Source organism: Hesperophylax consimilis, chromosome 14, assembly GCF_061612785.1.
Source record: "Hesperophylax consimilis isolate HC1 chromosome 14, BYU_Hcon_1.0, whole genome shotgun sequence".
NCBI lineage: Eukaryota > Metazoa > Arthropoda > Insecta > Trichoptera > Limnephilidae > Hesperophylax > Hesperophylax consimilis.
Window position 1 is genome coordinate 11,448,800 of NC_142849.1, and position 26,516 is coordinate 11,475,315.

Here is a 26,516-nt window from a genome sequence, read left to right on the forward strand (position 1 = left end):
CCACTGAATCTACCACTCTGGAACGTGCCGCAAATACACTTTTATGTTGATGAATTCAGAAAAATTAGAAAAACTAATAAAAATTTTATTGAATCCGTGACTTCGGAATTCGTAGCGAAAGGTCGTAATCACTCAAGCGCGGAGGCAGTCGGAATTAATTAAACAAAAAATTCAAATAATAACAGTTTGCCTTTAAACTTGTATTTTTTTATACGTCTTCTGCAATTTTGACTCTTTATGTAATACTACTAAAGTATTGTATTCACTACATCGACGTCCGTCAATGGAGGAATGGTTAGTTTGAATTTAAGTTTTTAACATATTTTGGTAGAATTATAAAAAAAATTGAAAATTGGTGAAATGATGTTTTCAATAACTCACCCAAATTGCCAAAGTTTTCTATAAAATAAACACAAATATATGAAGTAGTACATACATTCACATGCACACGCAAATACATATATACACACATACATACATATACATACATACACACAACATACATATACCTACATACATGTATCTTCCTCCTCACACATGTAAACAATATATACACTTCTATCTGAGTACGAGAAGCTGGTTACCGGCACTATCCAACTTACTCATCAAGAAATCCCCAAGCGCCTTCCTGAAACTGTCGTATTTGGCAATTGACTTTATTTCTATTGGTAAATTGTTGAAGATTTTAGGAGATTTAGAAGGTTTTATTTTATGCATTTTATTCCCCACATTTTACTTTCTCCGTCCATCTCATAGACATTCAAATTGAAAGACCATCCAATCAGGAAAAGAGGAACAAGTCTAGTTTCGCGGAGCGCGATAGGGGGCGTGACTGTCTCCCTTTCTGTGATTTTTCAATAAATGCATATAAAAAAAACTCGCATTGTAATTTCACTATTCAGTCATAGATGAAAAAATCTTTAATTATAATTTTCGTTTATTTCAACTGAACAGAGCGGTGAGTGTATTACTCTGTCTGCGAATTACTAGTCTTTCTTACAACGGCGCGCTGCGTAAAATGCATAACTTCAAATCCCAAATCGGATAAACATTTTGTTGAACTTTTTTCCAAAATTGAATGTTCTGTTGTACTATTGAGTTAGGCGGTTCTTGCAAAAACGAATTTTCAGATCCTGCGTAGAAAAGTCCCACAATGCAATGCGCTGCAAACCTCGGCCTTACTTTCGCGAATTTTACTTTTCTGCGCATTGTCTGTTTATTTCAATGTACATTCTTCGGCATTCAATAATTTACGACTGATGTCATATTGTTTATTCGAAGCATTATCGAACCCAAAATATTGTCACGGGTTTTGCCTCTAGCTCGTCGAAATGCTCTCTAATTTTATTTAAACCGAGCTTTAATGAAATAAAAATGTTCTCGCTATTTTTCACGCGTTTATTTAAAATATATCTTTTTCACATAAATAATATTTTGCGTTTTCTCTAGACAACTAGTGTTGCGTTTGATCGGCTTATATGGAATTAAAACTGGAACTCGCTAAAGCGTGCGTATTGCAGAGGATTTAAAAAATATGTATATTCTTTATTTCGTTGAATAAATGCCGCTCTAAGCCACATGTACACGAACTTGTCCATATAAAACACAAAAGTTATTTTCTATTCAAAGTGTAAATCCACAAAGCCACAGTAGTTGTACGGCCGCTCCGTAGATTACGGTTATGTGAACACATTTCGCCTTTTAGCTTAACTGTTTTTATACGTAAAGTTTTTTTCCCGGATGAGTAATCAGAAATGATTTTATTGCCCACTGTTTTCTAAATGGAACACGCTGGTTATTTGATGAACTCTCCTTTGTGTAGTTATTACTATGGTCCACAGGCATAATGAGTGCACTTACTGTAATTTATATGTTTAATTTTATTACAAAACTTTTTGTTGGACCAGGGGCGTATCTACTGCTCAGTAACAAAACGTACAAATATTTTGAGAAAATTAGAAATTGCTACCCTTTAACCTCACTTTACTCATATTGATTTCTAGCTTCACTTATTTAACATGTCAACTGTGGATGAAACACCGGTGTCTTCTATACAAAAATTAATGTTTTTTTATAATCGATTTTAACCCTTATGTACAAAGGAACTGTATAAATAATAATAGTTCATAATCGCTTGTGCTAAATATTTCTTTAGAAAATACTTTATATTTATGTATACAGCTTCTCTGACGGCTTAGGAATAAATTTTCTATACGTGTTATTTTTTCTTAGGTTTTTTCCAACCTATCAAAAATATGGTTCCATGATAACTCAACAAAGTGACTATTCAACACACATTTTAAAAGTGATATAAAGTCATTAAAAACGATGAAAAACTATTGAACCTAACCTAACCTAACCTACTTAACCCAGTTAATAAAGTTTTTGTTTCATCACTTTCCATGACTTTATATAACTTTTTAAAGATGTGATGAATTATCATTTTGATGATTTATCCGGTCTCCCAAAAATATACATAGCGAAACGGATACTAATTAAATTTAATAAACAATACATCATGGTCCGTCCGTTCCGTGAGTGGCTGGATGTTTTATTTTCATGAAAAAAATATTTAAGAAGTCAAAATCTTTTCGTATTAGGCGTAGTGATTCTTCAGTTTATTTTTTAATTTGTCTAAAATGCAAATATTATTAAAAATATATACCTCTAAATATTGCAAATTTATTCCATTATTTGGCAGTATTTTAAGCAACTTTAGTGCAAGGAGCGTACTGCTGGTTGTATCCAAATAATGTAAAATACCAATTTTCCATAAATATTTATGTAGGTATTTTCATAGTGAACGGAAAGGGATTAGACTTGCCCGGGGGTCTAAGAAAGTTTTGCTACGCCACTGCCAGAGGCCCATAATTTGCGTACATGAATGTTACGTAATTAAACAATGTGTAAGGTTTTCATATAACCTATATTATAAAAGTAATTCTGGTATTATTATTATTTGGTTGTAGTATCAATACCGCAGTATTACGGTAAAGTGGAAATTGCGTGTTCTAAAATATATTTACATGAAAATCATTTAAGAAAACTGTACTCCCTGTTTTTTTTTAAAAGAAAACTGAATTGAAAATATAATGCATTTACGCAATTCAAAAAATTTACGCATCTGTATTTTTTTTTTTAAATGTGTTTATAGAAATATTTTGTTTTCCATTAAGAGTTTTTCAAAGATCTTGATTAAATTTTTCATTTAATGAAGTCACATTGCAAAATACAGGCATATTTATAATGAAGTTACATTGCAAAATAGAGGCAGCTTTTTAATGAAGCCACATTTCAAAATACAGGCAGATTTATAATGAAGTTACATTGCAAAATACGGGCAGATTTTTAATGAAGTCACATTGCAAAATACAGGCAGATTTTTAATAAAGTCGCATTGCAAAATACAGGCAGATTTCTAATGAAGTAACATTGCAAAACACAGACAGATTTCTATCACATTGCAAAACACAGGTAGATTTTTGTTCACATTTCTTAAATTTGAATTTGTGTTTTTTTTACTTTATTCAATGAACAATGATTAATGTGGGTATCGTCACGGTAAACAATACTGCTGTAAAAATGTCAATAAATAACTAACCATCACGCCGTTTCCTCGCAGGGCTAGGCAGAGTGGATGGATTGCCACATAATTTGTCTCGATATCCATCCCTTGCTTCATTCACATTCATACATCGTCTCATACGTACTCTGACTCTTGACAAAACCAGACGCGAATATTTTTTTCATTTGATCGAGTTGTACCTTCCTCGGGCGTCGCCGACTTATTCTACCATTCACTTTTGCGTCACATGTTTTGTCACTCCTTTCGTTCTCCTTATTATTATTATTTTTTATTTTGATTATTAAATTTCGCCACAAATTATCCTAGCCCCATGCATGGATCCATGGATACTCAATACACAGAAAAAAATGAGTAACGCTGATTTATTAAAAATATTTTTCAATTATTGGTAATCCTGTTAAGAACAGGACTGCAATCCGCTTCCTGATAAATTTTCAGTAAATTCACAATAATATCGGTACGTGTGTTTATCTCCTGCGTTTGTCTTGATAATACATCATGACGAAAAGCAAAAATGCTATGATTTTTATGAACACGTATTCGGACATCGTGACAAAACATTGGTAATTGGATACCTATAAATTCTTTTGTTAGTGGTCTACAATCCCGTTTTAACAGAAATACGAATAATTTGAAGAGATTCTTAATAAATTAACAATCTTTTTTATTTTGAAGTTTTCTCCGTGTAGATTAATCGGAAAACTTTCTTGAAAAATTAAATAATTGTTCTTTTAAAACTTCTTCAAACGTGAAGAAAAATCTTAAAAAAAAAATAACCATCACTCACCTAATAATTTACTGTCTGCAACTCTGAAAAATCTTTTTGCAAAATAATACTTTTTAAAGGAGTCGTTCAAATCCGAAAATGGAACTAAAAAAACCTTCTGAAACCCGTGGGTGTCGTTCCATGTTCCAATTTGGAATAGTCCCTCATCAGCCGGCAAGTTTACACCTGCTCCCTGCAGATGTCACTAACGCGAAAAAATAGTAGTCCTTGATTAATCATTTTTATTTTTATTCGTCGGAATATAAATCTTTTCTAACAGCCATTTTACAAAAACCAAACGGACTGTGAATGGAATTTTCAACCGAGTCACAATCAGATAAATTCATGATAAAAAAAACTTTTTTTAAGTAATCAGCGAATCTCTGTTTGAACGTTTCAATTTACGTGACACTGTTTTCTTGTTTGTTCATGGTTTTTCGTGAACTTGTTTTTTTTTTATTTTCAATCAAGTTTTTGTTCCTGTTTGTTGGGATTAAGCTTTTTTATATTTTGCGTTATCTATTAAAAATATTCTCGCAAATCCTCTTTGTTGAAAAAATGTTTACTTTTATATATTTAGTTACTACCCGACTTTGAACGAGTTCAAACAATATATTTAAATTTAACAACTGAAAAAATATGGAACAAACAATATTGTGGCATCGTATTTTATTTATTGGCGGTTAAAAATATATTTCAAAGCTTTATAGCTCATGATGGAAACGATGTTTACTAAAATAGTTTAATTTATCAGGAAATTCTTGGTGGTACATTTAGTACAAATTTTTTAACGCTAGAACTCAGCGTGTTGGGTGGTAGGTGCTTCTGCTTTAGATGTATTTTCACGTTTATGTAAAAAAAAAAATTACTTACACAACTTATTTAACGCTATTTTAAATTTCTAATGAATAGGTATTATTTTCGACTGGGGTTTTTATTTTTATTTTTGAATACCACTAATCTATTTTTTAATTAATTAATTCAATTACACTTTCAATATTTTTATCAGCATAAAATAAATTGATAACCCGATTTCGGATTATATCTATTAAATTCGTAAAGTTCATGAAAACATCCCAAAATAGGATTATATTTTACCATGTAAAAAATACTAAATCAGTTACGGGAGATTGCAAAAGTTACCCTTATATTCTCCGGGGCAGTGTCTTGATTTATCAGGAGTCATCCGTCAGCACTTTTCTTCAGTCAGTCAGTGAAAAGGTTTCCCAAGAACCCATCAAGTTTTATTGTCATCTTGTCGATCGTATAGACCTCCCAACAGATGAACGATCAGCCTTGTCGACCAAATCCTACTGGATGTTATGCGATCCTGGTACTTCTAATAATATTTTAGATTTTTCTAAAGAATAAAGCGTTTTCATCTGAATATTTTATCAGTTTGTGGAATATAATAAAAGTTATTTCATGTTATTCTATAAATATTTTTTCGATAGAACATTGATAACTTTGTCACAAGAACTTGTTGGAATTCATAAAAAAATCAACGAACATGTTTAGAACCTTACAACTTTTAACCACTATTTTGTTGCTGACCAGATCGTTTCTACCCTGCTACAAATATCTTCAGACTCAGTGTAATTTTACTTCAACTTGAATTAACATTTTATTCCATGCATTTTTTTCCAAAATGCTTATTTCCTCTTTAAATGGAATCCAGATTTTTCATCAAAGATTCCCACTTCTTTCAAATTCCAAAATTTGCAAGTCTATTTTAAAGATGCGTCTATTACGGCGAATTAGTATATTATTTGTGTTCCTAGATCTGTTATTATTTTTTATTTATTATTTACAATTTTGTATTTTTTGTAAATTTCTCAGGCCACGGGTACAGAACCCTTAGTTTCTTGTTTTAATATTTTTTATTATTATTATAATTTTAAGTGAAAATCTGTTATTGGATTTTATCTTTATTATTTAGTTTATTCTTATATATGTAAATAATCTGTTGATTTTCCTAAATAAATAAAATAAAATAAAATAGAAACCGGTTTGGTCAAATTTAAGTAAGTGAAACAAAGTTCAGTTCAAAAATTGCAATGAAGAAAACGCTCCACAAAATAACATTATATATTTAAGATAATTGAACAAAATTTAAGTAATGTAATTATATTATTAAAATAATATGAACAATGATCGACGACCAACAATATATGTATATATATTTTTTAAAGCCTTGTTGAAAAGGGAACATTTGTTAGGCTCTCCATTCATTATTCTCCATATCTCCATTATGTCATGATTATTTCTGCGTTGTTTCTTTATACTGTACCTGCTATTTTCTGACTCTCTATATATTTCGCTGATTTTACTATTTCTTGATTTTTCCCTGGAAGGCCTCATTCATATTTGACTCCAATCTGTCTTCTAAAACTCTAACTGGATGCTCGATTTCTTTATAATAAATTGTTTCATGTCCACTACTTCTTATCCGACTCAAAATTGTCCTGCTCTTAGCTAATTATCTCATTCTTTGTTTTGGTTCGTGTAAAGGCTTTTTCTTTGCTGTATTTCCGACAAATACTAAATAACTAACGTTTCATAGAACAAGAATTTATTTTTGTTATGTCCAATCCACCCTGAAGGTGCCGATGGTTTTTTTAGGATCGATTTCAAATTTTCAGTTTGCTCTTTTTAAAAAATAGAACGATTGGATATGGTTCCTTAATGCCTGATCTGTCAAACAGATTGCAGAGGTGACAATCAAAATCCACAGTGATGGTTTTCATACGATTCAACTATACCCTCTTTTTTTTCTGCGTAGCCTATATCGCTTCACCATATCGCTCGTTATGCAATCCCATGGAGACATATCACAGGAGACAGATAGAGGATTATACGCGTGGGCGTGGTCTATCTACTAGCCGAGGGATATTTGAAAATTATGTTATTTGATGAATTAGGGAGCTGCCGTCGTAACGCAGCTGTCAGCTGCCAATGTAACAGATATCGTAAAAATAAGAGATATTCCATGCTCTCTCCCCGTGGGGGGGAGGGGAAAATTAAAGTTTCCGTGTAACACTACCACACATAATCTGTATACGCTACGCCCAAAAAACGTCTTAAGAGGAAAGCTACTAGTCAAAACTGTGTATATTCTTGGTATACCTTATATCAAGGCTGCCCAACCCCAGGCCCGCGGGCCATAATGTGGCCCGCGAACGAATTATAAGTGGCCCGCGTGAACCATTTTGAAATAACCCGCCAATCCGCCAATTTGAAAAAGTGTCGCGGGCCCGCGGTAAAACAAACAATGCCGCTTGCGCGCGGTCACCAGTGTTGCCAACGAAGGCGATTTATTGCTATTTGGGCTACTCAGAACGAGAATCAGCGACGAAAAAATCTAACCTGTTGAACTTACTTTTTAATCAAAAATACACCGGTTTTGATATAGTATTTTTTGCGTCCGAAAAAAATTTTCTCAGCGAAGTTCCGTAACAACTCCCCCCCCCCCATGGATTTTAAATATTTGGTGGGGAGCACTCATTTTAAATTTTTTTGTGAGGAATTATGTTCTATAGAAATTCTTTTACAACCCCCCCCGGAAATAAGAACCGCCAGGTATTCAGTGGCCCGCCAGTGATTCAAAATCGTCAATTTGGCCCAACTGTTAAAAAGGTTGGGCAGCCTTGCCTTATATTGTAGATAATAGGCATTAAAGTCGCTTGACAAACGGAGTCTAGAAACGTTCGATTTCAAGCACAAAACTGGTTTTTATTTATTTTGTAAATAATTTTATAAAAAAGCAAAAAAAGTTAATCAAGTAAAACTGTCTCAGATAATTTTAGTTATAATACTGTATTTTTTTAAAGTTGTTTCCTTTACGCGTTCATACATTTCTATTGAAAAAATATTTTATTTGGTAGTTTACATTTATATTTTTAATGAGGAATTAATTTTTATATTTGTTTTCTACTGAAGCGAAAGGATAGGAAAAAAATCAATTTATCTAAAGCATATTTTTTGGTATTCATAATGAACACCAATTCGTTATAAAGATGAATCAAAATAGTGATTTAGCATTAAGCTTCGCCTTAAGAGTGTAGCGTCGTGTGACACAACCATAAGGATCGTTTGTTATTTATATAGTGTCAACAATTTGATTATGCTTTATTGAAAGTGCGAGCTCTTTAAAACCAAAGGCTCTGTTTCTGAGAGGTCTAATTTCTAGGGTTTACTTCTATCTATCCTACCTACATCTTACATCATATGTAACTCTTACTTATGTATGCCTTATTTGCATGTATTATCTCCTATCTATGTAGTATTTTAAAGCATATATTCAATATAAAGCTGTTGTTAATGAAAACTAATTAATAATGTAATGTATTTGTTGTTTATTTGCAGGCCCTCCTGCAAGCGCATGACGTGGTCGCGCACGAAGTGTACGGCGAAGAGGCGCTGCGCGTGACGCCGCCGCCCACGGGCCCGCCCTACCTGGGCCTGGCCAACGGCGGCGCTGAGGGCGGCGGCCTGGAGGACGGCCTGGACCCCGCCGCTCCGCCCGACCTGGAGACCGTCACCAGGGTGCGCCTGGTGCAGTTCCAGAAAAACACGGACGAGCCGATGGTGAGTGGACCATCCTTTACTACTTAGTAAGCCCTGTCAGCTGTGAACCGCCGTTGATGCCCCCCACAAGGCAGTAAGAAGATTGAAACTCTTCATAGTATGCATATAATAATTGTAATTAAATTAATAATTCAGATATAGTTATAAATATTTGAAATGATAATTTAATTAAGAAAATTGGATGTGGAATGAGAGAGATGTATGAAGTCAGATTAGTTGGTTAGAGCATAGAATGCATCTATGATTGAAATGTATTGCAGACGTAACGATCCCCAGCGTTATTTGTACAGTATGGATTTGGAAAGTATGAAGTTGGGTTTTAGTTTTGAAGTTGTCAGGGAGAAGGTTGAAAATTTTAGGAGCATGATAGATAAATTATCTTTGTACTAATGTAGTAGGTATTTAAAGTACATTGTAGTGTCGGTTGGTTATAATTTTGGTGGTGTGAATTTAATGTAAGAGTTTTTGTGTTGTAGTATGTGTTTAAGAAATGAAAAATTTTAGATGGAGTTGACGCATATTTAAGACATTTTACTCGATGAAGAGTCGAATGGAGGAATATATTGGACGGTCCCTGCGATAGTCTCCAGTACTTCTGCCGTCGGTTGTAAGGCGAGCTGCTTTTGTTGAAGTCCTTCGTGTCTTTGCGCAGGGATACGCACAGAGAAATAGATGGATATTGCGAGGTGGTTGTTATTAAAAACACTTGACGGATTGATTTATTGCGTTTTAATTCAGATGAATTTGCAATGATTCTAGTTGTTAGCTCAGATTCTTTAAGGTGTCGAATGTTAACTCAAAAGCTTTTAGATCTCGAATGAAAGCGAATTTTGTAAAAGGTAATGATACAAGAATGTCACACTGATTTGCACATTTTAACCCAAACCCTTTGTTTTGACATAAAAACACATGGAAAAAACGGAGAATAGACAGACAATACATAGAAAAGATGACAGGAAAGGTGACACACAGACGCGAATTTGATGTAAAGGATTCTACACATCCAGATAAGAAAAGTGAAGTTGATTTTAAATAATAAATACGAAAACATGAAATGAAATATTTAATCAGACAACAAAACACTCAACATATAAAATATTTACTGTAATATGTTTGTGCTTTTTGGAGAGGATTGGTAATAGTTTGAGCACAGCCACCCCAAACGATGATGCCTTATGCTAATAGGAATTGGCAGATAGCCTAGTATACTGCCTTAAGTTTTGTAAGAGTAGGGATATTTTAAAGAAATAAATGATAACTCTTAATATTTATATTGCCTTGATGATTTGTGGTATTAACCAAATGATTGCTGGTCCGATTATCTGTAGGGAACCCGCTTGCACAGCGCGGGTGTATACTTTGCACCCTAAAGTTTACGTTTAGACTTACGGAATTCAATACTTCGTTTGTGTGAAAGCACTATGAAACAACACATGATTTTTAATTCAAAAGTGAAATTAAAACGTAATTATTTTAATGTCGCATAAATATTGTCACTTGGTGCCTACCTAAATCCTTATTTTTTACATCCGAAAATATCCTTACCCTGGCCCCTTAATACGAAATATTCTACTATGTCTGTTTCACGAATAAAATTTAAAACCTATCAACACACGAAACGAAGAAAATAAATCAAATAAGACTCGCCTTTAGAAAATTTTATTGTAATTAGTTATTCGAACAATATGTTTTTCTTGTGTAAATCTGTCATATGTTTGTATTTCAAATTAAAAATTAATTTAGATTTTAGATGTTTTGTATTATACTGCCCTGATAAAGCTACGGTTGTAGCGAAACCCGGTCGGCATTAAGTATTTACCTATAAGTGATGTTTACAAAGTTATTGTTTAATTTTAAATTATAATGTCACATCACAAAGTAACCGCTTCATATGAAGAAATAAAAAAAGCCCAATAGTCCAGCGCTCCGTCTTACTTACGCTGGACTGACATCGTCCTATCATCCACCTCCATCCCATTTGAATTCCGTAAACACTGGGAAGTGTTTTCCGTAAGCCTTAAATATCCAACACAGAAATGTTTAAGCCTCGGCTAATCGATTCAAATATCTGATTTGATTCGACTAATTGGTTCAAGTATTTGATTTGATTCGACTAATCGATTCAAATATTTGATTTAATTCGACTAATTGATTTGATTTAATTCGACTAATTGATTTGATTCGACCAATCGATTCATATTTGCTTAGGCTTAGGCAAATATTTGAAACAGCCTATAAGGCAATTCTTGTGTTATTCTTTATTTTATATGCATGGGTAATATGTATATATTTAAAATTTATAATTAAACAAAAGTCGACATTCCAGTTTTTTCGCAATATCTAAAACACAAATATTTTTCATATAGGCGTAAATTATGTGCTATATAATGTTTTCCATTAGTTTCTTAAGTTGTTTTAATATTATTTTTAATATGGATAAGCAATATAAGGTACTCTCTTAAATTCTCTATTTCACATCTTTATTTATTTAGGCAAAGGTACATAGTACATTTTATTACAATTGATCAGGTAGGTAGGTATATAAAATTTAAATTACGTATTACTTTTGGCCATACAAAATAAAATTTATTTGTAAAAGCCCCGAAAAAGGGCGTTTATTAATAAATAAATAAATAATATGCTGTCCATGCAATATTCGTGCTAGGGTCGTAATAGTTGCAACTCTTCTTTTTGCAACAGCACTTTTTGTCTTTTTTTTAATCCCGCTAGCTTTAAAACCATAGATTACTCAGTTTGACTCGCCGCTTGCAGTGACTTTTTGCTTTCTCTGACAGCATCATCGATCAATTTTCCGGTGAGTGGGCTATTGGACAAATGCCATATTTATGAACGTCAGGAGGTCGCTTGGAATAGATTTATCTTTGTTGAGTGACCTTATCCGAAAAGTCAGGTCCTTCAATACTTTATCTACCATATCTCCGTATCACTACGACGAATATAAATTGTTTTAGTCTCGACCGGCAACTGGCCAAGTGATCCAAGGCTATGGATTAGGGCCCAGGAATCAGAGGTTCAATCCTCTGCTAGTCCTTCATCATTACACATGCAAACATTTTCCACTTAATTTAATTTTATAGCGCCGTTTTGTGAAAAATCACCTCAAGATAGCGGGAGGAATTCTCAGCGTGGGAATGTTTTTCTTTTTGTTTAGCAAAAGAAATAAGTGTTTTATAAAAAATAACTGAATTTTTAATGATTATTGTGAAGAAATATAATAAATTGTTGTTGTTTGTTTTTGGGGTGTTATGCCGTGTTGCGCTCTGATCAGATGTGCCACATCTACCCTGATGATGGACACTGTAACGTTGTCCGAAACGTTGGCTAAAGAAGGAGTTCGCTCAACGCGGCATAACACCCCAAAAACAAATAACAAAAATACTTTTGTCTGTGAAAATCTTAAATGTAAAATATAATAAAATTCAGTATTGAACAAATTTAAACAGTTTTTTAACCCTAGAATGCTAAACATCGCCTGTGAGGCGAAGCAATTTTTTTTTGGAGTGATATCTCCTGATCGCTCACTCGTATCAAAGCATGCGCTCGCGCCAACTCAGTTGAGTGTTGTACGAGCTAGCGCACAGACGTTTTTTGGATTTGCTCGGCTGCGTTGTTGAGATACAGACACGTGTGGCGCCTGTGAGGCGAAGTTTAGCATTAAAGGTAATTTTTTTGTACATATATGTTTGTGGTTTTTTTTTTGATTTTTTGCTAAAAATTAAAGTTTGAGTATAATTTTTATAGTTTTATGAAATGGCAACGTCTGAAGCGCAGCTACTTAAATGGCTGGAGGAAATATCGGTAGATGGAAGTGAAGAGGACGACGATTTAGGAGCGGATTTTGATTCAGATGACAGTGTGGATGACCCCAATTACGTCACTGAGTTAGACGATGACTTGCAGAATATTCATGTATCAAATCAAATTCATGTCGATGTACAATCCACACCGACTCATGTTCAGGAAGCTTTAGCCACGGCGCAAAATAGGGAGCAGCCGGCTTGTGAGAATCGGATAATTACGCCATCGGCATCGATTATGAGGGGAAAAAACAAATATATTTGGTCCTCAGAACCTTCTTCGTCACAACAAAAATCGAACAGAACTCCTTCGAGAAACATAGTCCATATTGTGCCAGGCCCAAAAGAAGGCGCCAAGGGCATTGTTGATCCCATGAAATGTTTTGAACTGTTTTTTACTTCGGAGTTGATGGACGAAGTACTTTTGCGGACTAATGAATATATTATACAAACAGCTACCAAGTATAAAATTCAGAATACTACTACATCACAGGTCAGAATAGAAGAGCTTCGTGCGCTTCTTGGCATATTTATCTTGAGCGGAGCGTTGAAAAATAATCACTTGACAACAAATGAGCTGTTTGATCCTACGATTTGTGGATCCCAAAATTTAGCTGCAATGAGCTGTGAACGGTTTGAGTTCCTTGTAAAGTGTCTGCGTTTCGATGATCGTAACACTCGAGACGACAGAAAAAAAACTGATAAGTTTGCGCCTATCCGAAATATTTGGGAAATTTTTATCAAGCAATGTAGAGATCTGTATAAACCAAGCTCATACGTGACAATAGATGAACAACTTTTGGCATTCAGGGGACGATGTCCATTCCGTATGTATATTCCTAATAAGCCGGCCAAATACGGAATAAAGATTGTTTTAGTGTGCGATGTTAGATCAAAATATATGTTTGATGCCTCACCGTATTTGGGAAAAAACCTCGGTACAGCTATAAACGAACCATTAGGCTCTTACTATTGTAAGCTGCTTACAAAGACTATACATGGCACAAATCGTAATTTAACTGCCGATAACTGGTTTACTTCTATACCGCTAGCTGAGCAATTGCTTCGACCACCATACAACCTTACTCTTATTGGAACAATTCGAAATAATAAGCAAGAAATTCCACCAGAGTTCAAACATAATTCATCACGCCCTGTTGGGACATCTCTTTTTGGATTCCACGAAAAGCTCACTCTTGTTAGCTACAAGCCAAAACCTCAAAAGACCGTTCTTTTGCTCTCTACGATGCACGACAAGCCTTCTGTTGACTCCGTTTCCGGTAAGCCGACAATAATTCTTTCTTATAACGAAACAAAAGGTGCTGTGGATACTTTTGACCAGATGTGTGGTCACTCAAGCTGTAGCCGTAAAACTAGGCGTTGGCCACTTTGCATGTTCTATGGAATGTTGAATATGGCTCTACTCAATAGCTTTGTAATTTATGTATCCAATTGCGAAGCTTTGAAAATAAAGCCAATGTCAAGAAGAGAATTTTCCAGATATTAAGCAAGATCCTATGCAGCGACTGGTGCGCCATCCGTTTGGAAGAAAGGCCACGTATGCAGAAAAGAGTCCGTTCTGCAATTCATGACGTGGTTGGTCATAATACTGACACTGATTCAGATGAACCATGCATAAAAAAGGGAAAAAGATCAATGTGTGACTTCTGCCCCCCGAAATTGAGGCGTATGAGTATTTATTTCTGCGCAAAATGCAAGTTAACATACTGCTTAGAACACCGGTCTCCAAACTGTTGCAAATGCGACAAAAAAAAGTAGGTGGAAAAAACCGAAACTTTATTTTGGTCTCAATGAATATTTTTAAGTTGTAAGCTGTGAAATATATTTTTATAGACTTAGTACATCTCAGGTCTATAAGACCCAGAAGTTTTTTTTTTATTTCCAATTGTGAATTTTTTTGATTTTTTTTTTTGTAAAAGATCTCTGTATACCACGAAACAAAATATATGATCTTAAAATAAGCTTTTAATATATTTAATGTATTTAAAAAATGAATTGTGTTATTTTTTTTTGTTACCCAATATGTAATAAAAGTGTTTTTGTTTTTGTTTTAATATGTTGTATTTTTTTTAAGTAAAATATGGTTTTTTTTTATAAAAGTCGCCTCACAGGCGAAGTTTAGCATTAATGGGCTAAAAAATATGTTTAGTATTCTAGGGTTAAATAACATTTTCTCCTTTTTTTAATTCTGACCGTTACCGGTTTCAGCCTATCATGGACATCTTCAGACTGGGGCGAAACCGACAAACCAGATCGGCTGAAATCGGTAACGGTCAGAAATTTAAAAAAATGGAAAAAATGTAATTGTTTCAATATATCATTAACATGGAACTCCACCAAGAATTGTCAGTATAAAAAATAGACCTCATAGTTCCCTCGTGGGATTCACTGCTTATTATTTCAAAATATGATTAAACTCTTAACTTTCATTACATAAAACTTTTCTCTTGTTATTTTACGTATTAAATCTAGCAGAATCGAAAATTGTTTTTGAAATACCCTGAAAACCGCTACATTAGCATTTTGCACAGTTAAGCAAGAAGTTATTCATGTAATACAATAAATTAGCAGCCCTGTGTTTAATGCTTATATTAAAAACAGTTTAACTGTCCCTATCCCATTCTCGTGGAAAAATAAATAAATAATCTCTTTATAATCCCATGAGCTTACCGCCGTCTTTGAATTATGTGGCCATGTGTTTCTGCGTATTAAAATTTAAAATCTCTTATTTAAAATTTAGTTTGCCGGCGCATTAAGAAGCTTACCGAGTCGCTTTTGGTTCCCTTTGGTAATTAAACATTCAGAATACGTAGCTTTGGTCCATGGGGGATAGTTTAATGTGTCCAAAGGCTTCTGGTTTTAGGACAGTTATTTTAATATCATTAATTATACACGGGAGAACCACTCAGGTGGGCTGAAAATTTAAGAAATCATTTTCTGTATTTCCTCGTTAACATAAAAAATCCATCATCACGAACATAGGATTTCTTAACAGTTTTTCTTCAGTATTTTGTGATTCCCGCGTACGCATTGCACACTTTTGTAGGGCTTTTTAAATATAAATTATGTAATGTGCAAAATAGGGAAGTGAAATGTCAACCTTTTGCTAACATGTAATTGTTGGGTTATGTAATATAATGTGTATTTGTTTTGTTAGCTGGAAGAAATAGGATGTAACCTATAAGCTATACCCTTTGTACTCTTTTTGTGCAGTAAATATTTTTTTTAATTTTGAATTTTGATAAAAATAATCTAGACCAAACCAATGGATCTCTAACATCGTGTAAGTAATTAATTGACTGTACAGTGTGCATCGAAAATACCTACATAATATTGACAATAATAAAATGCTTAGTAAATGTTTATAATGAAATATATTATCTTCATGGTAAATGACAATAATAACGTAACTAGCATAGATGGCAGCACATCCGTCTGTAGCTGCCACTTGAAGCGAGTATGTACAACAGACGTTAGTCTTTTAATATTATAGAAGATTCTGCCCAGTTCGAATCCCAATCCCAGCCGTTGGAATAGCCTGTTCGCGGGTTATCGAGTAGGTCCTGTCAATCCCTTCCTTACCGACCGCAGCAGTTGGAGTAGTTTCCCTGCTGGCCGCCAGAGGCGCGAGCAGCACCTCGCGAGCGGTTGTGAAGATGCATGGAAAATGCCAAAAACTACCGAAATATTTTAATTACGTATCCCAATCCTTCCTTAGTCTCATTAAATACCCAAAAAATCATAAGCCGTTTTCACTGCACTAACAATTCAAAAATAAAATAATAATAGTTCATTATGCACCACTTTTCATACAAATAAGGTCAAAAGTTTGTCATACTAGGCTTCATATTAAGAACGACTAATAACTTTAATTCAATAGGTACAAAATTAAATAGGATTTAAGTCAAATTATTTATGAACACTTCAATATTTAGTGGGTGGTTTTGCAGTTTTATGTACTTGAAGACTTTTTATCTCACCTGGAGAATGTGAATATACTTCCAAATGTACTAATTACATTTACCGTTTTTCAATCCCGAGATCTCCCGACCTCAGAAAGCTAGTTAACTAATTAACTTACCTAAGAATAACTTCTTTGAACTGCACCTTCAATTACAGTTCCTTTTGATTGAGAATATGCCGCTACTGTTGAAATGGAAGCCTAAGATGAATTAATAAATAATATACGTTACTCAAGACAACGCGAGTGGTTCACTGAATTATGTAGCGGTCCAGACATGGACAGCTAATGTGACCCCTGATCTTTTTCAAATATATCTTTTTACGAATATGTAACGTAATTATAACATGCTAGCAGCACGCTGCCGCGGTTTGAAAACTTCAACGGTTCTTTTTGAAAATAACAGAGGGCGCCACTTCCGTTTACAACAATAATAAATTGTCCAGTCATTAAGATAATACAGTCATTAATAATTTATATATTTGATATGTGATATATGGTTTATTCACACAAATAATTACCATGCAGAAATCCCATATTACGAGTAGTATCCTTTGCTTTATTGGAGACAATTTCATTACCATGTCACACGCAAAACATACAGACCATATTAAAGAAAACCTAATATTTTTTTGATCCAGTACAGAAGAACTCGATCGATACAAGATTTGAATCAGTATGCAAATTTAATGACTATTTGGGAAATTACAAGTTGTCTGCGCATTTGCCGCTAGGGTCGTTGCAAATAGCTTGGCCTTGTTAGAGGGGATAGTTTTGCCCGTTTTTATTACATACTTGCCATCAGAATAATTTAAGGAATTTAATAAAGATAAGCTATTAAATATTTCAAAATTGTTATTCTGCTCTGCCATGATGGCAGTCTTGATAAATCTCAGTATTACCAAGTTATTTAATCATTCTTTGTTTGTGGCTTCGGACGGTTCATCGCTTAGAAACTTAACTTGTGTGGCTTTCCGTTGGCCAACTTTCTACCGCCGAATGGCTCACTAAATTAAACATTTTCAAATTTCGTGTCTCGTTACATAAATAACCAAGCGGACGAGCCAACTTGGCGAACTTTAATGAAAAAACGGAAAACCCAAGTAATTCGGTAAGATCCTTATCAATTTACGGCTTTTAATTAACTTTTAGAGTTTTTTTGGTCGTTTGAAACAATTGCAAGAAGTTTCAAACTACTTATTCCTAACGAATGTGAACGAATGAAGAAGTCTGCGTCTTATCTCGTAAGGTATAAAAAAGAGACGGCATCCAAATGGCAGCCTCAAAGTGGACGGGAAAATGTTCAATATATTACCCCTTATGTGGTAAAATTTTAATCAATAACATTTTTGCCGTGACCTAAATTAAGACTCGTTACCTAACTGCGTTGACTAACTCACCATGACCTTACATCACAGGTGTAGACAAAGTGTATGGAACTCTGGACAACGCTGTCTCGGTAAACACACCCCAGCGAAGTTTTATTGTTACTGGACATGCTTAATACGAGACAACATCCTAAAAAAAGTCGTTCAGGGATTCGTTCCAACGGCCGGGATTGGGATTCGAACTGGGCAGAATCTTCTATAATATTAATACACTAACGTCTGTTGTGCATACTCGCTTCAAGTGGCAGCTACAGACGGATGTGCTGCCATCTATGCTAGTTAGAATCTTAACGACATAAACATAAGCCATAGGTATGTAAAGTAGGCACATTTCAAAAATGGTGCTTAAAAATTGTCTGCTAAAAGTGTAGATATGGCTTCGATGCCCTGAAATAATAGATTTCAAGATTTTCTTCGACCTTCAAAGTACTGCAGGGAATATCATCAGCCCATGCACATGCACACAAACAATTATATGCATTAAACAATCTATATTAATCATATTTATATTTTATATATGTTTAATATTTTTAATTTTTATTTGTATCTTTCTAAATATACATATACTTTTTCTTTATTGTTCAGTTTACTATTTACATTTTGCTATTAATTTAAATATTTTTGTTTTTAGTTTTATTTATCATTAAATTTGTTTTTTTTTCTTTACTTCTTTCTTATGTTTCTAAAAAATAGTATTTTCTAGTTCTTCTAAGTTATTTTTATAATTATTTCATGTATGATTCATACTTGCATACTTATGTTTCTATAAAATAGTATTTTTTAGTTCTTTTAAGTTATTTTTTATTATTATTTCATGTATGTTTCATACTTGCATACTTATGTTTCTATAAAATAGTATTTTATAGTTCTTTTAAGCTATTTTTATTATTATTTCATGTATAACTACCACAACACGGCCTAGTGTGGTAGTTAAAAAAAATGTCAAAAAATGTAATACGTAAACATTTATTAAATAATAAAAAATAAAAAATATATATATAACTATAGTCTGACAAGACAGCTTGCCTTGAGGTCAGCACGTTACTGATTAGTTGAACCCTCTCGGTCAGATAAACCCATCTACTGTGATCTTGATTTTCATATATCTGGCCTGGTCATCTGGAATAAGCTTCTCTCAAATATTGCTAACATCCAGAATTTAGCAGAGTTTATGCGGGTCTTAAAACTAAATTCTTTTAAAAATCCTATCTACTTGACTGAGCATAGCGAAGTCTTCCATTAACTTAATTTGCCTTTAATATTGTACAAATGTTAATAATTAAGTAGTTGGTTATTAGAAAAGGATATGTAAGTACACACCTACATATCCTTTTCAGGGGAAATTTTGGTTCGATTTATTAAATAAGAGAAAATTAAATTAACTATATTTTTCGGACGCGACGTCTTCTGTACACAGAACTGCTATTTTTTTCATTGGACGCGATATCTTCTGTACCCAGAACTACTATTTATTTATTGGACGCGATGTCTTTTGTACACAGAACTACTATTTTTTCATTGGACGCGATATATCTTCTGTACCCAGAACTACTATGAATTTATTGGACGCGATGTCTTTTGTACACAGAACTACTATTTATTTATTATATAGGTAGATTTATATTTTTTCTACAGTAGATACATATTTAATAAGCTTTCTTTTAATTTATTACTGTCAACAAGCCACAAGGATATTTTGCTCTGACTATTTTATCTGCATTTTTAAACGATTTTATGATGCGTGTCATGGGCGCTGTATTTTGTTTTATTTTTACCTACAAGATATAAAAAAAACTGTAAAAAGCATCGTCTTTAATTTATAACTCCATTACACTAATGGAGGGAAACAATTATACCAAGTCAGTGGGCATCTTCAATTTATCTTTAAACAAATATAAAATGTTGTTAATGTAGCAATTTAGTTATTTACAATAAATAATGTATATTTCTTAATATTTTCATGTAAAAGTCCCGAAAAAGGGCGTTAATAAATAAATAAATAATTCTCATTTAAACACGTATGTGTTAGGTAAGAAGCTGGTAGGAATGTCAAATTAAATGTTATTTTAAGCAATAATAATTATTATTTTTAATAAAAAACTAATTTTTATAAAACAAGGTTTTATAAAAATAGCACAAAGGATAACAAATTATTATAAACATTAATTACTCTCCTGAAATAATTTGCTTATAATAATTTACTATCCCTTGCGCTATGCATAAAAACCTTGTCTTATAAAAATTAGATTATCATAAAAAATAATAATATCTGACAAGTCAAAATATTTCACCAACAAATGTAGCTTGTGGGAAATTTAGTACTAACAAAGCCTTTCGTACAAAAATAAATTTGGTTGTTTACAGGTGAAAAAAATATACTAAGCAGTAATTGTCGATTGAAGTACTTGTACATATTAAATTATTAGGCGGGTTTGGAATAAGCCGACGTAGCTCAGTGATCCAGAGCACCTGACCGGACGTGGTTGCTGGTTCAATTCTTGTCGGCAGCATTTATTTTTACTTTTTTTTTTACTACGGGAGATATTTTCAATTTGTATGGATATTTCAGGCGAGTAATTAATGCTTATAACAATAATTATTTGCCTGATAGAAAAATCACCAGAAAAAAAATAAATGCTGCCAAGATGAAAAAGAAATGAACGACGCCATCTAGTGGAAGATTCAGCTCTAACAAAGCCTTTCTTACCAAAATAAAATTGTTTGTTTTTTTAGGTGAAAACATGTAATAAGCAACAATGTTTGATGAAAACTACTACATATTAAATTATTTGGCGGGTTTGGAATAAGTCGATGGAGCCTAATTGATAGAACAGCTGACCGCCAATCAGAAGGCTGTGGGTACAATTCCCGCAGGCGGCATTTATTTATTCTCAGTAGATTTATTAAATTTTTGTGGGTGTTTTAGGCTAATAATTATTGCTTTTAATAATTCGTTATCCTTTATGCATAAAAACCTTGTCTTATAAACTGTTGTGTTCCCACAAACAGTTCTCCAACTCGTCGTGGAAGGAGATTATAAAGAATAGGTTATTTGTGTAAATCAGGGATTTATTAATACTTCGCGTATTACAATCGTGACTCGATAGTCGCCCTAACTAGGAGCTGGCTAAATGAGATCTGAAAACACCAAGTTTGTCTGGGAGCATTCTAACTGGTCGTGGTATTACTGGCTACTAGCTGCCATCTTGTGGACTTCCACGCAAGCTCTATGCACTGCCCTCTATGAGTGCATCTGTGAAGCTTTTGCTAACTTACTATAATCCCAACATAAACATTACTTTATTATTAAAATAACCAATATAATATGTTTGTCAAATATTGACGAAGACTCTCGACTCAAAGTCAAAGACTAAACCATTAAGTTACGGAGGTTCAATTTATGTAAGGCTCTCCTTTTGTCATGGCACCGGTCCAATCTAAAGGTGCCTGTAAACGATCAAATTTGTTTGTCAAATTTACGTGTTTGTCAAATTATTTGAACGTCTGCGGCCTTGTTTGATGTGCTTGTCAAACAAACTACGTGTTTGACGTGTTTGTCAGAAATTCTGATTGACGGAAAGTTTGAACGATATTTGACAACATGTTTGAACGTTTGCGGGGGTGTTTATCAAACAAACGTCAGTTTCGTGTTGCCATCACTATGGAGAGTGCTGCGTCATCGAATGTTATAAGTGAAAGAGACTTTTTATTACATTTTATATCCATATATCGCGATCTGCCGCAACTGTGGAAACAAAATATACAACAACACAACATATTTCGCTATTCACCCCACTTCAGACCGGATACAATAAACGTCAAAAGACAATTCCCGGCGAAAGCTGTAAATAAATGAACTAATATTTGACAAACTTCATTTGAACGTTTGCGGCCTTGCCAGGCCTTGCTCATCAAACACGTGACGAGCAAACGTAAAATTTGACAAACAAATTTGATCGTTTACAGGCACCTTAACGATCATTACATTCAGTTCGCTTTGACAAAACCGATGAAATTTCTTTGGAGACATGTTACATTGGTCACCTAGCCATAAACACTTGATGTCAAATTCTTGATATCAATCATAATTTATGTAGAAATATACTTAACCAACAAATGGAGATATGGCACGGAAACATGCCGACTTTTAGCAAAACCAAACAGCGCGGATTATACACCAGGAGCGAATGAAAGTCATACATTTATTTGTAGGTTAAACGTAGACGCGTGGGTGAACGATGTTGGAGCTACCTCCCTCTCTAGCCAAGGCTTCGGATAGCATTACAGTGTCTATTGTTAGGGCACTGTAATCGTTGTGTGATCACACATCTACCCTAATGATTGACAATGTAATGCTATCCGAAGAAGGAGATAACTATGTCTAAAGGAGGAGATAACCCAACACGGCATAGTACTTCAAAAATAAAATTCTTTTGGCCGTGACAAAAAGAAGTAAAAAATTTTCTGCTTTGTTTGCTAAGACTGGACGACCATCCTCCATAGCTAGTCCCATAATCCCACCAACTGAGCAATTTTTTACCCTCTACCCCCACACAGGAGGTCATGAGGAAAATAATTTCCCTCAGGGCCTACGTCATCTTTTGATATTCAATGTGGAGGATCTTTTTAAAGGAAAGGAAGGATAGAAAGTTCTGGGAAGGTAAAAGGGGTGGATAGGAATCTAGGGATCAATGTTTCCAGGAGTGACGGATGGGTTGAGAGACCAGAGACCAGAGGTCAAAGGATCTCCTCAAACCAGCCTCTCCGATCCGACACGCCACGCAGCTAGTGGGCAGGAGCATCCTGAACACACCTCACCCGTTGAACTCGGACACCCCTGCTAAATCATCAAACCTAGCGAACCACTTGGTGTTGGTTATCCAATAAATGGTTGCCTGGGCGGCGGTACCCAAATTCGCCTCACAAATTTATTTATTTATTACATACGGATATTGTGCAATTACTTGCGCCATCAACTTAAGTATAAAATAACTGAAAACCATGAGTACGAATAGTATTAAATTATATATAAAGGTAGATATGAAAAATTACAAGTATGAAGCATAAAAAGGTTTGAAAAAGTATAGAATAACTAAAAAAACGTGTAAGCATAAGTAAACGTGTATAAACGTGTATTATATAATGTATAAAGGTAGGTATAAAAAGTTGGAATATGAAGGGTAAATAGGGTATAAAACAACAAGAAAAAAGTATAAGTAGGTATAAGTACAAAAACTATTAAATTATATATTAATGTAGGTATAAAACGTAAGATAAAAATTTCATTAATAATGGAACATCTTCTTAAGGCGGGTCTCCTGCAACGCGTTTTCACAAACATTACCGCAATTATTGAACCAAATGTTTGCACAAACATTGCATCTGCATCAAAAAATGTATGCAGACACGCCGCACATATCATGTTTGCACAAAAATTGACCGAGAACCGCCTTTATATTGTGGATTAGTCCGTCTTAACTTTGTACAAAATTTCAAATAAGATAAACAGTGAAAATTTACAAATCCATACCTATATGCAAATAATACATATTCCTTACAAGTTCCATAAATGTCTTTTACAAACATTTCTTCTTTGCTCTTTTTTTCCATTTTAAGTAATTAATTGAAGATCTTAATAATATTAATAGTAATAATTGACATCTTTAGTGAGTAGTTTTATTTGTGCAGCCTCCGCAGATCTTTAAGCGGAGGTTTTAACTAATCCGTTGTCGGAGGGAAGGATTCCATTCCGTGCGAAATTAACAAAATGTGGACGAGGAGAATAATAATGTGAATTCCTTTATTGGAACCACTTACATAAAGGTTACTAGGTGACCCCATCGCTAATTTTATAAATGACGTACTTGAACCTAAATCAATGGCGTATTTTCACTTACTATGAATACCGTTAAAAATGCGTTGAAGAATTAAAGTTACTTTTTCGGATTCTGATTACTGTGCTCAAAATGTGAAATTACAATTTAATTCATTGATTATTATTGATTTTAAAAACCGCACATTCTGAAACGGTTCCAACTGGCTACAACGTCACTATGACGTAGAAGCCGCCACTGGCTGGTAAGACGGCTGTCACCAACGTTGGCCAGCGTAACGTCAACGCCGCTGAATTCACAAATAAAAACGTACTTGTCATTTTGGCGACAAATGGAAAATGGCACATTAAAATGTTATTAAAATTGTAATTTTTTTGGATGGTAAAAAAAAACCGCGAACATACCCTATTGTTGTAGGTAGATACATACAAAATACCTACTGCTTTACTCGTAAGCGAAGTGTAGATATTACGCGGGGAGTACGGTCGGAATAGTATCAATATATTCCATTGCGATGGTATTGTTAAACCGGCCTTAAGCCGGGTTAAAGGTCTGCTTAACTATTTCAACACTGATCCCACGGTTAAGAATCAAGATGGTTAGGTTGTATGGTAAATACTAGCGCAAACCCGTGAAAAATCACGGGATGTTATAATTGGAGGATTTGTAATGTTGAATATATTTATAAAATACTAGCTGTACCCCGCCACGCGTTTCTGCGGCTCAGTCTGTCTGTGCATATAGATAAACAATTGCGCGTTTTGCTTTTACGTCCAAATGATGGTGCTGTTTAAAAAAAATTACTTGTCACAGGTAACATCTATATATTATAGGTATATAAAAATACACTCGGATTCTATACAATGTTGTGTTAAATTTCAAAGCAATCTGTGAAGAACTTTCAGAGATTTAAGATTTTGAACAAACACACATTTATTGATTTGCCTTAAGGTCATTGCTGCCTATGAAAAACAAATATTGTCAATTTTCTTAGTAATATAATTAATCATTAGTGATTCAGATTTTGATCTGTCAAACATCTTAAGAAAAAAAAACATTTCAAATATGGAAATACAAATCAATAAAATAAATTTTATCGATTTTCTGACATAATTTGTGCTTCTTATCAGTTCCAATTTTCTAAATTAAAAGTCCATTTAACTTGAATAATTTTATGCATTACGTGGGAATTAAATTTCAAATCACGCACCGATTATCAAAATTAATATAGTTAATAATATTTTCGTAGAGAAAATCACTTTGTGGTTTCAATATATTTTGAAATGACGGAATAATTCGGCCTTAACTCCTAATTTAAATTTTAATAAGCTTCAGTCAAACTTCATCGTGGTTATATTATTATTTAAACAGTATTAGCAATAGATTCAATAATTTAGCAGCCTAAGATGTAAAGAAGACCATTAAATATGGTAATAATCAATTTAATTTTTCCAGTATTCCTATATTATACGTAAATCCTGATCCCTTGATCCTTTGGCGTTTTGTCTCTTTCATTTTGTGTTGTCTCACTCTTAAACATGAAATCTATCTCTGTCTCACTATAACTTCTTAATTTTTATATTCTATCTTCCTCTGACTATAATATGTTTATTATTTATGCATTCCATATGTTTAGTATTGAAATAGTTTTGGATAATACCTACCATTTTTCCCATCATATACCTACTATCCATTTCCTTCCTTAAAAACTGCCTTACCCACATTGGAAAGAATAAGATGATTTTGTTGCACTGTAAAGTGTCGCAAGTACAACATTCGTATTCGTGTCGTGTGGCAAGAAGGTGTAATCGTCGTGTTTTCGTCGTATATACACATGCTTTGTGCTTTGTTTGCAAATATCAAAATTATATCAAAGATTATCTCGTTTTGGAGGAAATTTCACCCTGTGAACAGTGCAAGTTCGTCGAGAACTCTACTGTCGGGATTCATGGGAATTCAAGGTAGGCTGTTTCCATTATTCCACATTTCCCGTGATTTTTCAAACCCAATTAAATGTGCTTTATACTGTCGTATCCTTTTAGATTTGATTTACAGTCTATTTCCGTGTTATAGAACACCATATATTGTTGTTAGTTTTAATAAAACGCTGATGAAGCTTATTAAAGATTAAAACGGTTGCTTTTTTTTTAAATGTTTTTTTTTTTTAAATTTGAGAACGCGCCTTTTATTAACATTTATTTCGTATGTTAACTGCTGTGAATTTTTATTTATTGCATCCAATTTCAGAAAAATGCACGTGAGTGCGCGTGTGTGTACATCATCAGTGCCACCAAAAGTTGAGAGAATACATTGTCATTGACAACGAGTCTGAATGCCGAGTTTCAGCTCAATTGGATGTCGGGTTAGTTTCCACTTGGAAGATTCCATTCCATTAATTCATCCATTTAACAAAGTTTAAAAAAATCAAATAGATATATTCAATAAAAGGTGTTTTTGTCATACATCTAACAGTAATTAAAATATCAAATTGTGTGAACGTAACATATAATTTCTCCAAATTCTGTAGTTGTCATCTCTACGAAGGTTGTGCGTTT

The 26,516-nt window shown here is 33.7% G+C and overlaps 1 protein-coding gene across 5 annotated transcripts in view; it reads left to right on the forward strand.

Annotated features, from left to right (window-relative positions):
• CASK (peripheral plasma membrane protein CASK) overlaps positions 1–26,516 on the forward strand; it is a 665,459-nt gene that overhangs the window by 554,390 nt on the left and 84,553 nt on the right. For all 5 annotated transcript variants that reach the window (XM_089639496.1, XM_089639498.1, XM_089639497.1 and 2 more), the window contains exon 2: positions 8,718–8,939. In XM_089639496.1, the coding sequence (XP_089495622.1) occupies positions 8,718–8,939 (222 nt within the window). The remainder of the gene's footprint in view (positions 1–8,717; positions 8,940–26,516) is intronic.